The sequence below is a fragment of the Tympanuchus pallidicinctus genome, unplaced genomic scaffold (genome assembly GCF_026119805.1).
Source record: "Tympanuchus pallidicinctus isolate F22 unplaced genomic scaffold, pur_lepc_1.0 scaffold3, whole genome shotgun sequence".
NCBI classification, from domain to species: Eukaryota; Metazoa; Chordata; class Aves; order Galliformes; family Phasianidae; genus Tympanuchus; species Tympanuchus pallidicinctus.
Window position 1 is genome coordinate 67439774 of NW_026294747.1, and position 15284 is coordinate 67455057.

General features: G+C 38.9%; 1 protein-coding gene and 1 long non-coding RNA gene across 3 annotated transcripts in view; both read right to left on the reverse strand.

The window, feature by feature from the left end:
- Positions 1-15284, reverse strand: part of LMBR1 (limb development membrane protein 1) — a 63300-nt gene that overhangs the window by 42954 nt on the left and 5062 nt on the right. The window contains exons 2-4 of one of the 2 annotated variants that reach the window (XM_052693313.1): positions 7456-7528; positions 5479-5518; positions 3081-3220 (exon numbers count right to left, since the gene is read on the reverse strand). In XM_052693313.1, the coding sequence (XP_052549273.1) occupies positions 3081-3220; positions 5479-5518; positions 7456-7528 (253 nt within the window). Of the gene's footprint in view, positions 1-3080; positions 3221-5478; positions 5519-7455; positions 7529-15284 lie in introns of those variants that run through there. The other variant, XM_052693314.1, reaches the window with a different exon arrangement.
- LOC128085632 (uncharacterized) lies at positions 10362-13660 on the reverse strand. The gene is made up of 2 exons (XR_008209033.1): positions 12048-13660; positions 10362-10888 (listed from the first exon to the last, which is right to left on the reverse strand). It is a non-coding gene; the product is annotated as an uncharacterized LOC128085632 (long non-coding RNA).

Consider the following 15284-nt stretch of genomic DNA (forward strand, 5'->3'; position numbering starts at 1 on the left):
CAATACCAATTTTCCCATTCAGTAACATTTAATAATAAATGTTAGTAATAAATACATAAAAGCAATGCCAGAAAGTTACAGAGATGGTAACATTTTCTCTATCAGCTCTCAGGACATATTATTCATAAATCACTTCAAGAAGGTAGACTATTCATTCACGGGAACAGGGTTTTACAAAGCAAAGCAACACTACTCTGCAAACCCAGTGAATGCCACAAGAGGGAGCCCCTTCCAAAGGTAAAGTTTTGAAATAAACACCGACTTGTTCCCAAGTTCTGAGAAGCCCCTCGTCATACCTGAAACCTGCTAAAATTCTGATGGCTTCACACCAACTGAGGTAAATCCTGGTTTAGTTCAGTCACCTCTACCACTAGCATCAGCTTTGATCAAACTTGGAAACACACTGGTGGTGACTGCCTCACATGATGGCCGTTGCTATTGGCCTTAGAAATGTTTATGACATCGTGCAGGCATAAAGACTGCAACTTTAGGCTGTGGATGCCCCATCCCTGGAGGCATTCAAGGCCAGGCTGGATGTGGCTCTGGGCAGGCTGATCTGGTGACTGACAGCCCCACACACAGCAGGGGGTTGAAACTCGATGATCATTGTGGTCCTTTTCAACCCAGGCCACTCTGTGACTATGACTATCATATTAAATCAAAAGATGATGCTCACAGGATAATTCAGAGGCCTTCCTATCTGAAAACTACATTTTTCCAGCAAATTTCCAAGTAACCTGCATTTTCTGAAGTACTGAAAGAACTCTAACATACACAGTACTGCAGAATTGCTCACTACAGAACTTTCATCCTTTGCAACACATTCTCCCCAAAATAAACTCAGACACAGTGTGAAGGATTATTTTCTATGAAACAGTCTCTTTTCCTGTGTTTGAGAGAAAAGAATATAACTGCCTGAACAGCTGAACAGCCCATTACCAAGTAGGAGACATGCTAAATTAGCAGCCCCCAATTACAAGTGTGACTACCAAAAAACTTTAAAGTCATGGAGCCTGATCTCTCACTTAAAATAGATAACCAGCAGGTCCAGTCAGGCTACTCAAAGCTTTAGCCAGTTAAATTTTGGAAAATTTCCAAGGATTTAGTCTGTCTGGATGGCCTTTTATCCATCCATGCACACATCTTGCTTCATACTGCATGCAGCAGAAAAGAATCTGGCTCTTTTCTCTCCATCCCCATGTAGGTCAGTAAATACTGCAGTCAGCTCCCTGAGGTTTCTGTTTTCCAGAATCTCTTTGCACCCAGGGATGCAACCCACTGATCTGTTTGTTCCCGTTTGTTATTTAGCACAATCCTCTCCTACAACACTCAGGGCCTTTATCCTCCCCTGCCTCCTTCTCTGTGCCACAATTTGGCACAGAGACTCGTGAAATCCTAAAGCAGACCTTGCTAGCAAAGATGGAGGCAAGAACTACCTCAAGTTAACAACAGGATGACGCTTTCCTTCATCTTGCTGTTTGTGTCCCTATGTCCCAGTTAGGAAATCAGGTTTCCCTAATTTCACCCTAGAATATTAGCACAGGTGCTATTTCTATACTCCTCCCAGGCAGCTCATCCCCACTTCAACCATCCATGAAACTCCTCTTCAGATTTGACCTCAGGAGTTCCCATTAGGCCAAATCAGCCTCTATCACATCACACCTACTTGCTGTCATGCACAAGCAGGTGCACTCTTACAGCACTTTAAGGAGGTTATCCCTGGAAATAAGCATCTCTCCTGGGTTGCTTCGTCTTTGGGGCATTCTCCATCGACATTCCACTTCCTGAACAGTACAGAGTCCATTCCCTTAAAGTATGTCTTTATCCCATAATTTCTCTTATTTTCTTGTTTTGCTATCTAGATCATACAAAAAAAAAAAAAAAAAACACTCAACTAATTTCAGAAAGATAACAGATGATATGCTTTATCTCCTGGCTTTACCTACCCACACATTAAATCTGTTGTAAATTTACTTCTTCTCATTAATGAAACCTTCCAAGTTGGGGGATGGGGAAATTCAGGAATTTGCTATGCATATTATCAGATGTCTTACTGAAGTGTGTATCACCAAAGAAAAAATGAGATTTCATGCAATTTCATGCAGAGCCCAATTACCATCTTAACTTCATTCATTAGGCCCTGGAATGGGCTGCCCAGGGAGGTGGTGGAGTCACCAACCCTGGAGGTGCTCAAGGAACATTTGGACATTGTGGTGAGGAACATGGCTTAGTGAGAACTATTGGTAATGAGTGGATGGTTGGACTGGGTGATCATGTGGGTCTTTTCCAAACTTGGTGATTCCATGATTTTATGATTTCAGATTAAGTACCTCTGAAATAAATTAATACTCTCTGAAATAACACATTATCTCCTTCCTCCTACCAATTGCACTGAAGAACATCATGTTCCCACTAGCTATTTCCCTAGACACGTAGAGGTGTGCAAAAAGTTTTCTAATTAGTTAGTATTCATTACATATATTTTCTTACACTCAAGCATATTCATCAGTATTGGAAAGAATACAAAGCTCAAGGCATCATCCCTGCAAATATGTTACCAGAAATTACACTCTTCTTGAACTGTTTCAATGAAAACAAGTTGCATTTTTATCATGCCTCTTTATTACACTTGATGCATTTACATTCTGATTTTCCTTGCTTACAAACAATTAAGAGTTGAATTTAACTATCTAAACATAACTAAACATAACACAGCTAGCATCTTTCTTCAAATGAAATATGCCCTTTATATACAAAGTTATCATCATCAACAGGCTTATGAAATTTCCATTTACACACCAGGAAGTTTAACAGAATGTTTTCAAGTTACTTAGGCTCAGGCAAGTCTAATTTACAACCGTACTCAAAGCAGTCAATTTGGTTTATTAAAGAATTACTCAGGCTTAAAGGGATTAAACAACAGAACAATGAAAACAGATTTTTATGATGCACAATCCAGCAGCAAACCCATCTAACCAGGAAAATATCAACAATTCATCTAACATCTCAAAAGAAAATAGTGTTATTAGTTTAAAAATAATGAAGATATCCATTTTAATTACATTATGCTGAGTACTAACCATGAATTAGTGAGCCATTTAACCACTGAATATAGTAGTTTTGTGGAAAAGAAAGCAGGATCTCATTGCTGATTATTGAGAAAGGCAGAAGCAGGACTGCACCAGCTGAAACTGCTAGAGTGAAGGTGCTCAAGAACAGCCTGAAATTTAAAGAAATGTACCACTGTTACCAACATCAACATGCTCTGAACAGGGTTAAACAAAGTAGTTAGCTACCTATTAATTGGTATCTGAAGGCAATCCTGTGATTTCCACAATATTTCACATCAAAAAAGCAAATTCTAATACCAAGTAGTTTACAGAATATATTGAAATACTTACTAGTAACTAATTACTAGTAACTAACTAGTAATCCTCTTTGGAATTGTATGCATTCAAAATTACAAGGTAAATTGCTGAAATTCATGAAGTTTCTTTTGATAATTCCTTTTAATTTCCTCCTAAATTCTTACTATACTTTTTTAAAAGCAGAGCAGCTTTTTAGTGTCTACAAAATGGGTACAATTACACAAATATATTAACATCAAACAAATAATTGCTGCTTTTTTTCACAAATTAGATATTTGAACATCATGTCACATCTTGGGGCTTTTTGGTAACTGTGAAGTCAATACAGAGGCATCATTAGGATTAGGTAAAGTATTCAATCTTATTCCTTTCAGATCAAATACAATTCAAATGAAATGCCATCTTGTGGCATTGGAAAGAACTGTGCTCTTCAGAAAAAAAGGCAAAAATTTGTTCTCACAGAACAAATCCACTGACAGAACAAAGCTGCATAACAAAGAAATTGGGAATTATCTGAGTTTATAACAGGAAAGTCAATAAGCTACTTACAGAAATGTTACTTTTCCATAATAGTCTCTGCAAATCTATTATTCACTCCACAGTACTTAATTTGCAGAAGAAAGTCAGTGTGGCTAATTTCATTTCAGAAGAAGGTACTGCTACATGCTTTTGTTGTTGGTTTGAACTACTTTTCTTTTCCTTAAGGATACTGAATTATTCTAAGCCAGAACTTAAAAGCTAACACACTATATACTAAGATGCTACTGCAGTTTGACTGTTTTCTCCCCCACTCACCTGTTAAGTCCTGAAAACTGTGCTGGGAAAACAAATACCTATCTGCATGATTGACAGTCGTTGCTTTCTGAAAAATAACATTCCCACCACTTTCTATGAAAAGATATTATACTGAAGTGCTAATGCTGTCCTGACTTACACAGCAGTCTTATAAAGTACAGAGTATTTAGAATTGATATTCGTTATGTTTATAAGCTAAACTAGGAAAGAAGATGCAGGGACATAACAGCTACCAGTTCTTCGGATGCTGAAAAATTCAGTGTGGCTAAGATCACTGCTGTCACAAAAATCATTCAATCTAGAAGAGTTTTAATTCACTGCAGTTTTAAAGCAGAGGAGAGAACCTTTTCTCTAAATTACAGCTGAGAGCTTCCTACACTAGAAAAGTAGGTAGTTTTTACCTCTCTTCATCTGAAGGCCTTGTGGCAAATGAGAATTTTAAATTCACAGAAAAATATCAGACATCAGTGGGCAGAGCATGTCTGAGATTTGTTTCATCTTTGTGCGCCTTTCAAGCCTGCCACAAGTGCACAGCCAAAAGTGAACAGCTTGCAAATGTACTCGGCACTTTCCCAGAGTACAAGACAAATCAATAAAACATGCAATGAAGCTCTCCTTCCAACAAGATGACAGTACCACCACAGAATAGCTAAGAACATTATAATAAGTCAGTAGCAAACCCACAGAGTATTGCAAATTACAAAACTGAGAGGGCAGCAACAGCTTACAGATGTTCTTTAAATCTTCAGATATATCTAAATAGGAGAGATTAATATCTAGCTTTATTAAAAAGAACAGGAAGAGGACAGTCTCTGGCAGACCAGCAGGCCTGGCAAGAGTTTCACTTCCATTCATTACTCTTTTCTAAGCACTCTTCAGATGATCAAATGCAGACGTCTACTTCATTGTGAGCGAAGTCGCTCCCCAGACCCCACTGCTCCCCTTGACAAGATTGCCATTGAGTACAACAGTGGGACATACTTCATATATAGACATCTACATTTTAAATACCTTAACTTAGATGCAACCCTTGCACTGCACTGTACCTCTAGCATCAGGTCCCCATGCAACCTTTTGACCAATACAGTGCTTACCAGGAAGGGCACAGGTGAAAGAAGTCCTACACCAAACTGCCTTCTGTCATTACGCCTTTCAGAATGCAAGTTGCCACATAATCAAGTATTTTTCCTCTGCCCTATGAAAGCACCATTTATTTGTCATCATATTTCAAATAGATTTTTACTTGATTTGGAAGCATACACAATTCCTATCATATATTCAGGTAAAAAAGTCTTAAAAAGAGAGCTATACATACGATATTCTGTTAACTATGGCATCTTCATCCTCTTGCTCATCTGAAAAATAAAAAAATTAATTGTAGCCAGCAAAGGAAAATCTGTTGTTGCACATTCCAATTTTTTTTAAATAAAAAAAGGTCAATCACTTAAACCCTTCTTCAGTTCTTTATAACCTTTTCTGTACCTCTGGTGTTATTTATGCATTCGATACCATCTTAGAGTGAGTTTTTTCCTTTAAAGTCTGAGGTTTTCCATGAGGTTACTCAAAAATTATTTTTCAACTTAAGAAGAAACAAACCTGATGTTTCAAGCTTAAGTCATGGACACTCAAACTAAATGTGTAGTCACCAACACAAGTACTTCTGTACTAGAATAATTTCATAAGAACAGGAGTTTTGCTTCCATTTCTTTGAGCAGAATCTGAAGCTGTTTTGATGGGAATCTTACGGCATTTTCAGAGATCAAGTGCAGATTTCTTATGAATTACTTCGGCTAGAAAAGTTGTACAAACAGCAACTTTTCCAAAAAACCTCCAGAAGCGCTAACTCTACAAACTTATCAGTAAGAGCCCAGCAAGCAAATGAAATTTGTCTGTGTGAACAGTCACAAAACTTTCAAAAACTAATGACAGCTGCAAGCATTTCTTCTCACTAGCTGATGAGATCAACCGCCAAAAAAGGAAAAAGCATCCTTACAGCCAACAGTTTGTCATAACAATTCTTTCTCCCCTTTCTTCTACACACCTCCAAATAGCAGCAGATTTGTAACACACCAGGACACATACCAGGATAACAAGTCATTACATTTTATTCACTTGTTTAACTATTCACTATGTTTAAAGAGCATACATCATTTAAAAAAAAAAAAAAAAAACACTAAATTTATTTAATATTTTACTTTTTATCTTGTATACAAGTCCATCTATGAAATAAACTTTATTCTTACAGGTCCAACAATCAGTTTCTACCCAAATTTGAAGCATCAACATCTTGTAGCAATCAAATGTTTTTCCAGCATGATTGATTGTGCATTAAGTCCCAAATAAGCCATCGAAAGTCAAACATTCTGCTGCTGTATATATTTGTATGGTATTTGCCTCTAGCAGAGATAGAAGAAAATGACAGGGATCCCTACAGATTACAGATTAGTTTCAGACATACAGCGTTTCAAAAGTAAGGGAAAAAATTATTACTTCGAGGAATAAGAATTCAGTGAGGAGGTCATAAAGAACAGATTAAGGAAGAACACCAAAACAACTACACCTGAACAAAGCAAAATCATTGCACTAAATCTACTACTTCCCTTCAGTAGTACTGGCAACCTTTTCATTTACCAGCTAGAGTTCTGAAGTTGATTTTGACACTAAAAGACACTGATTCTAGTAAAGATTATGTGAAAGGAGAACAAGATCTGAAGGCAATAGAGGCAGAATTTCCCACTTGAAATTCTCCCCTTTCTTTTGTTTCAAAACAGTTAAAATCCAGGCTGCCACAGTGCCATAATGGAACAGGTTGTGGCCACCGTCACCTCCTCCCCCCAACCACATATTTTCACTCAATCACAGTGGCACACACTGATCTTTACAGACACTTAAATGTGTTTCCACCCTTCACTCCAAACTGAGTTTTAATCTCCACTTTGATCCGAAATTGCAAAATTGCTCCATGAGACAGCATTTAAACTACTTCTTTAACTGGTTCTTTAAAGATCTGTTGCCTTTAATGCACACTGAAGGCTCCAAGTGCTAGAACTGGCACAACAGAAGGGATGGAGAACTCATGGCTTGGGGACAAAGGGAGCAGACAAAAGGTAAGACAGCAACATATACCAACAGATCAGCACAGGATGACATGATACAGCAGTCAGAGAAACAAATTTCATCAGAGATCCAGGCAGATTCTTCTGCTGTTCTTGTGGAAGCAGAGAGGAAAGGAATCACCTATTCACTCAAAAAATAAAACAAACGTTGAAGATATTAACAACTTCATGCTTACCTGCTTTTCTTTTGTATCTTGTGATTATGAAGTAGGACACTATGTAGAGAACAGCAAATAGGAGAAAACAGATCTGGAATAAAAAAGTTGTATTTTTTAAATTGTGAAAAATGTCTGGGTATAATAAAAAATAAGAAAATACAGTATCAATAATTTAAAGTTCAGTGCAGATCAACAGAAGCACTGGTACCACTATCATAAAATTAGCACTGGATTTATGGGTTCTATCTTATAAATAGAAAGTTAAACCAGTGAGAACAACTCAAAGTAATACTACTATAGAAATCCACCACAAGTCCATCAGGTTTTGCCTTAAAATGGAAAAAAAAAAAAAAAAGCCCTACCAGCAGCAGTATCTTCAGTTTGTTTGTTTTGTGTTTGGGGTTTTTCTTTTGTTGCGGTTGTGGGTTTTCTTTTTTTGTTTGTTTTTAAGTTTGAATCCATCTACGTTATGACAATATAAAGAGCAGTAACACATTTAACATAGGGGTAATTGTACAATGGGCTTTTGAAGATCTGTAACAGAATAAGCTATCAACATACATAAAGAAAAAAGCAGCTGTTTGCTGTTTCCATCGCATCTTGAGCCCAGCCAATTCTAGGCAACAATATACACCAGTAAGACTGCCACAGTGGACATCCATGTGTGAGCCAGTCAAACACAGTCTCCTCTACAGTCACTGAAGCCAAGGGCAGAGCTCCTCTCCTCACAAGTCAGACAGCTCATTTAGGTCAGACATACCTGCAGCCTGGGGTGACTTTAAGTCTCTAAGATTTGGCACCAGAACTTCAATACAATTAGACAAGGCCAAAACAGCTACAAATACTTCAGAAATTTGAGAGGGAAGGAATTGAATGATAAGACAATTTTAATCCTCCATGTCTTAGGGGGTAACTAAAAGAATCAAGTCTCTTGAAGGAGACTTCAACGGCTCAGCATTGCTTCCTTAATCTAGTTCACTGATGCCTATTAAAAACATGAGTCAGTCAGAAGACAGTAAAGCATGTCTCCCTGTGATGATGTGACCCTTAATCTTCTTTAGTACTTGAACAATAACAGTAAGGTGGTGTATACCAGCAGTGTAGTTCATTTTTATTAGCTTGCAAACACAGTAGCTATGCACAAAGGCTGAGAAATTACTTGAAGTAGCCCTAATGATTAAGACTATTTCTCTATCTCGTTTTGCTGGTGCACAATACCAGCAGTCACCAAGGTCTCAGAACACAGCAGTTAACTGAATAAGCCCAAATTGTTTTAAGAGGTTTTATGAATACAGAGAGTTCACCCTATTGCCTGCATAGGCTTCTCAGTCAGTTCTGCCTCTATCTGCAAATCATGACATTAGAACACAGATACGTTTTGCTCCAAACTGAGTTTTAATCTTCACTTTGATCTGAAATTGCAAAATTGCTTCACGAGGCAGCACCTAAACTACTTCTTTAATTGGTTCTTTAAAGATCCGTTGCCTATAATCATAGCACAGCTTGGCTTGGAAAGGACCTTGAATATCATCAAGTTCCAACTCCCTATGAGGAAAGAAGGACTTATTAAAAAATACAAATAAAAGTAAACTTGTGGTGTAATTTCCCTCAAGCAGCCAGACAGATAAGAATCAAAGCACAGCCAAGAGTCCGAGCACGGCTGTAGTTTCCCTACATGCTCTCCCCAGCAATAGTACCATGCCATAGGTCTGAAGTGACAACTGAGCTCATTTTGAACTGATAACACACAGTGGTGACGTCCAAAATACTGATGCTAAAAATCAGATTTCATAACTATGTCTTTGAATTCAACTATTTCATCCAAATAGAGCTCACTGCCCCAGCTTCCCAGAGACTGCTTCAAAGACAGCAACTTCAATAACGGAAAGTGGTTTAATAAAAAAAGTAATAACATGCTGGTATACTTCTGAATTGGAAAGGGCAAAAACCTTGAGAAGCACCTTGGGTTTTCAGAGCACTTCAACACAGCCCATCCTGTCAGTAAGAGATGACGCAGTGCCAGGGCTGAAAAGAGTCCTTCTCTAAGTTTCCAGTTCCTTTGAAACTAGACCAAGCCTGCAGACAGAGGCATCTAATTTTAGGCATCCACCTTGGAAAATTAGGTATGACATACACGGGGTCAAGTAGAATTATTCTGAAAAGAATCCACAAGACCCAAATAACTTCGTTTCTGTCTAGAATACTGTTAAGCCCTCTTTTATTAAAAAAAAAAAAAAAAATCACCACACAACTATGACTGCAATCTCAAATAAAATAGATGCCCTTTACTCTAGCTGTGATTGCAAAGTTACAGTGAAAATGTGGGTCTGTACTTAGAAGACAGCCGTGAGATAACCGACCTATTTGCAGGGCACAGCAGGAGAAAGCTGCCCAGTAACATGAACTGTCAAACACTGCATTTGTGGTCTTAGATGACAGCTACTTAACAACTCAGCAGTAATGTGTAACTATATATCTTGGTGTAATTACCCTTCTACTTCTGTCAGAATGAAGAAAAAATGTTGCCATTGTAAACATTTGGTGAGGTGTTTATTATTGAAAATACATCAAATTTTTAAAATAAAGAAAAGAAAGCAGCAAATTCTCATCAGTAGAAGCTTCAGGTTCTTAACAAGTAAGGGTGTTCACAAGTTAAAGCTATGTACTGTTCAAAAGAAGTCAAGGAAACTCAGAAATGTGTCTCCAGTCTCAATTTATAACCTGTGGAACCCACGGAGCTGTTTACAACCAGCTTTCCAAAGGGAGCAGCAAAAGCCAGCATCCTAACTATTTTTAGAGTAGAACTCCTTTAGGATGAGAAAAAGGAATGTGTTTGTCCATGAAAGCCAAAGAATAGACTCCACTGTCCTGTCATGCTGCAATCCTGGGCTCTTACTCCTCACACTGCTCTTTGTTTCAAGGTATTTTTGGACAGCATTAAAAAAAAAAAAAAAAAAAAAAAAAAAAAAAAAAAAAAAAAAAAAAAAAGTACTTGCTCATACTTGTTCTAGTTTCCGTCCATGTTTCTTAATTACAAATGAGAGAGCTGGCATGCAGTGCTCCAGGTAGGCTCATGGCTGCCAGCAGCACTACGCCATCCCTTCTGCACTCAAAATACTTCAATCTGTTCACCAAAAACCATGTTAGCAATTGAGTTATCCTCCAATCACCAAATTCATCCCTGCTGTTCTCCCCATCTGCTGAGCAGCTCTCAGCACAGGATAGAAACTTGTTTTCAGGGCTCAAGGGCATCACCACCTCTTTTTTTTATCCCTTTTAGAAACCACACCTTAATCTCTACTGCCTCTGTTTCAGGGTAGCCAGGTCCTTTGTGCGCTGTGTTCCACTGACGCAGCGTGTTTACCAGATCTCCTAAAGAAACGAGTGCATCCCAACAGCAAGAGTTCTCTTCGTGGTCAAAGCTGAGCATGAATGCTCTTCCTGCTGAGACCTGAGGAAAGTGAATAGCACATTTTTCCCAGTGTGACATCTGTTGTCACAGACACTACAAGCTCCTTATTCACTTCAAAGCTCCACTACAAAGGCGTACGTACTCAGTTTAAGAAGCATATTTATATGTATTCTCTGGATATAACCCTTACCATATGCAAAGGAAACAATCTAACAGTCATGCATCTTTGAAAAATAATTCTTAGCAACTCTTTCTTTCCCCCCTTCAAAAAAAAAGCTTAAAATAGGGCAACTCCACAAATAACTTTTATTTCTAATCACAGCTCTTAAGAAGCATCCAGGTAGTCATACTGAAATAGAACACCATTCTAAAAAGCACACCATGCACAAAAGTACATTGGTATCTTTAGTGAAGGAAGAATCCATATTCTTTAAAAAAAAAAAGCTTTCCTTCAGAAAAGTATTATATATGACAGTAATATACATAAGCTAACACCACAACATGCTATTAAATCCAAGTCATGCTGCAAGCCATGTTTTCCATCAAGAAACAGCGTTCTATGCCATCATTCATCTCTGCAAGAAGATCTGACAAAAGGTGAGGATGCTGCAAATGCAGTGAATCTGGGACAAGTTGTATTGCTCATAACCTAAAATCTTCTGCAAAGTTTTGTCACTGGAGCTCAAATTAAGCTCGTCCAGATGCAAAGGGAAAGTGAAGACAGAATGTACACCGCTGTGATTAATGAGGATTCCTGACACCGATAGCATTAATTAACAACCTTATGACTTTAAGATTTTTCAGTTCCTTAAATTTATTTTAATTTTACAGAAGCAGAAAGCAGTCATCGTGCTGCTGTAGTTAGGCTGCTCCTAGGAAGCTATGTCAAAGCTAACCATGGCATGTTCTCACATTATAAAGGAAGCACACAATCTTTGATTGACCAGGTGTACCCAAATGCAAAGGAAACCAACAAGAATATAAGAATTTTTATTGTCAGAGCCCAACAGTTACGCAAAATAATTTGTGTTGTTTGCTTTCTTTTTCTTCTAAACACCACCAAGCAACTGAAAACAAAACACATGGATGTGGTGCTACGTTTAGGGTCTTCCTTTTAACTGGGAGTAAGTAATTCATTTGTGTTTCTCTGCATAGAAGAAAAAAAAAAAAAACCATCTGGCTCAACAAGCAAACAAACCCATCCTTTCCTGGAGGTCTTTCACATTCATTTAGGAAACAAAGTGCTCTGTTAGACACTGGACACACCAAGAGAAACCACTTCTGGAGATACACTGCACTTTGTTGTCTTATATCCAGCTCTTCCACAGAAAATCATACTTCTGGATCTGTACCAGACAGCTCAGTTCCTGTGAGGATGAAGCTGGAGATGAACTGCATGCTTTTCAGCTTGTTGCTACATGCATCTGAGGGGCTGGCACTGCAATCTAATATTAAACACAAGTAACAAAAGTCTGAACTAGCTCAAGTTACCTTGTACATATCCCAATATTTATAAAGATCAGCTGACATCAATTTGTCCATGCTGATGACCTCTAAAACTTTGGAGCTAAAGTTCACGCCGTGGACTGAAAACCATCATACTCTTTTGTTAACTACTCCAACTCTAGCCAGTGATGCTCTTCTGCTATGAAAAAACTGGGTATCTTACAGAACACAGTGCTTTAACAGTAAGGAACCACCACAAAACTCTAATTTAAAGTCTTTAGTACATTTTCTTGATTTAACACATATGTAACTTTCTCACTAGAAAAGCATCCAAATGGACAAACAATCACTCCTTCTCACTTAACTGCATACCAGTACTTAAAGCAGGCAAAGTAAACCTGGAGAAACAAAACAGAGAAGACAGTGTTGTACTGTGCTCAAGTGAAATGAAAAAGGAAATATGGAACAAAAAGGAAGAAAATAACTTCAAAGCAGCAACTATGTCAGATAGAAAAGCCACTGTTATTACTCATCCATCAGCACTTCTAGGTGAAGCACACACAAGAAAAAGGCTATGGACATAACAGAGAGTACCTCCACTTCCTCCTGTTACATGACAACATATCCTTTTCCCTAAATAGAAAAAACAGCACAGAAAGAAAGAGAAGGCAGAATACACCATGCAACACCACCCTGCAAAACACATTTAAGAACATGCTTAAGAGTTGAAAACTGAACTGATGGCGGTTTTGCTTGACCAACTGTTACCTAAAGTAGTAGCGTTAATTCAATACTCTTCATTATCTTTATCGATGACCTGGATGACAGCACTGAGTGCAACCTCAGTCAGTTTGCAGATGACACCAAGTTGGCTGGAACTGTCGATCTGCCTGGGGGTAGTGAGGCCCTACAGAGGGATCCGGACAGGCTGGAGAGCTGGGCTGGTGCCAATGGGATGAGGATCAACAAGACCAAATGCCGGGTCCTGCACTTTGGCCACAACAACCCCAGGCAATGCTGCAGGCTTGGGGCAGAGTGGCTGGAAGACCGTGTAGAGGAAATGGACCTGGGGGTATTGATTGATGCTTGGCTGAAAACATCAGGAACGTTGCTGCCAGCATGAACAGGGAAGTGATTGTCCCTGTGTACTCAGCTCTGGTGAGGCTGCACCTCGAGTACTGTGTTCAATTTTGGGCCCCTCACTGCAAGAAAGACACTGAGGCCCTGGAGCGAGTTCAAAGAAGGGCAAAGCTGGTGAGGGGTCTGGAACACAGGCCTTATGAGGAGCGGCTGAAGGAGCTGGGATTGTTCAGCCTGGAGAAGAGGAGGCTCCGGGGAGACCTCACTGCTCTCTATAACTACCTGAAGGGAGGCTGTAGTGAGCTGGGGATTGGCCTCTTCTCTCGTGTGATAGGACCAGAGGGAATGGCTTCAAGCTGTGCCAGGAGAGATTTAGGCTGGATGTTAGGAAATAATACTTTTCTGAAAGAGTGGTCAGGCAGTGGAATGGGCTGCCCAGGGAGGGGTGGAGTCACCGACCCTGGAGGTGTTCAAGAAATATTTGGATGTTGTGTTGAGGGACATGGTGTAGTGAGATCTATGGGTGATAAATGGATGGATGGACTGGATGATCTTGTAGGTCTTTTCCAGCCTTGGTGTTTCTGTGATTCTGTTACACTACTGAGTTTCAATTTTCGTAATATAAAACACAGCACTACACATCCATCCTGCTGCTTATATAGTGTCTGAATGTGCATTAAAATGCCACACAGCCACTGAAAACCTTCCTCCTACTGTTCCACTTGGCAAGTGTTTTTGTTTACACCTGGGAAGAATGGCAGGAATTAAGAGTAGGGAAGCACAGGTGGAGATGGATCAAAGCTGAACATAGGAGTCACCTCTTGTCATGTGAACAACCAACAAGTCAGCTGCAGCAGTACCAAATCATCTCTACCTAGTCACATGCTTTGCTTTTATAGTGATGCATCATCCAAAGCTGCTAATTGCTATATGCACAAAAGCAAACTATAATCATGATGTTTAAAGTCTCTCCCGTTCTCACCTTACACATTATGCAAATGCTTGCACACTACTAGCTACCAAGAAATCAGTGCCTCTAGCCATTTACAGAAGTATACATTTACAGCCTTGCAGGGACATTGCAGAAGTTAAGGTTTTCTCAACAAGATCATCACTAACCTCCAAAAACAAAGATATATACCAAATCAAATATGAAAACAAGACAATACAGGAAAGGTGAAAACACATTAAAAATACATGAATTAATAGATAACTTGAAACCTTTAAATAGAATTAGCAAACTGACACTGCATTAAAAGTATAGTTCAAATAGTTTTCTTTAACCCAGAGCCAATCTCTCCCTTGCTTACCACAGCTTCACTGGGAGCACACTTCTGACAGCTGTACTTTCACCACCACCTGGCTCACCCTGGAGGCACTTCTCTCAGAGGGTCTGGGACTTACAAGTTCCAGCATCCTCCCTACATCACAGCAAAGCCTGAAACATTCACACCTTTCTTTCAGATGCATCCTGCCATCTCATTCAATCCATGTGTAACACAACCAGCTATCCAAACAAAACCCAACTTTGGGTACACTTACCTGTGGTCATAATCAGTAACAGAGCTTGTTTGCTGTCAGTTCTTCCACTGTTTCTTAACTTCGTCTCAAATCCTACCTGCACCTTGACAGTATCAAGTCTATGTTTCCAATACAGATTTTTTTTTTTAATATTGAATTTAAGTCGATCTAAAGTCTTAAAGAGACTTCTGCACCCTCCACGAAACTGGCCTCCCTTTTGGTCAACTACAACAAACAAACATATCAGCTTTCTAAAGGAATTCTTTTGAACTGCAATAACGTCTAACACTTCCGTCTTCCTTGCTCCTTTTGTATAAACAGAAAAAGCAGAACTGTCCAGAAGTTGCTTGTTTTGAGAATAAGCACATCTCTATCTGCTCATCCAAGC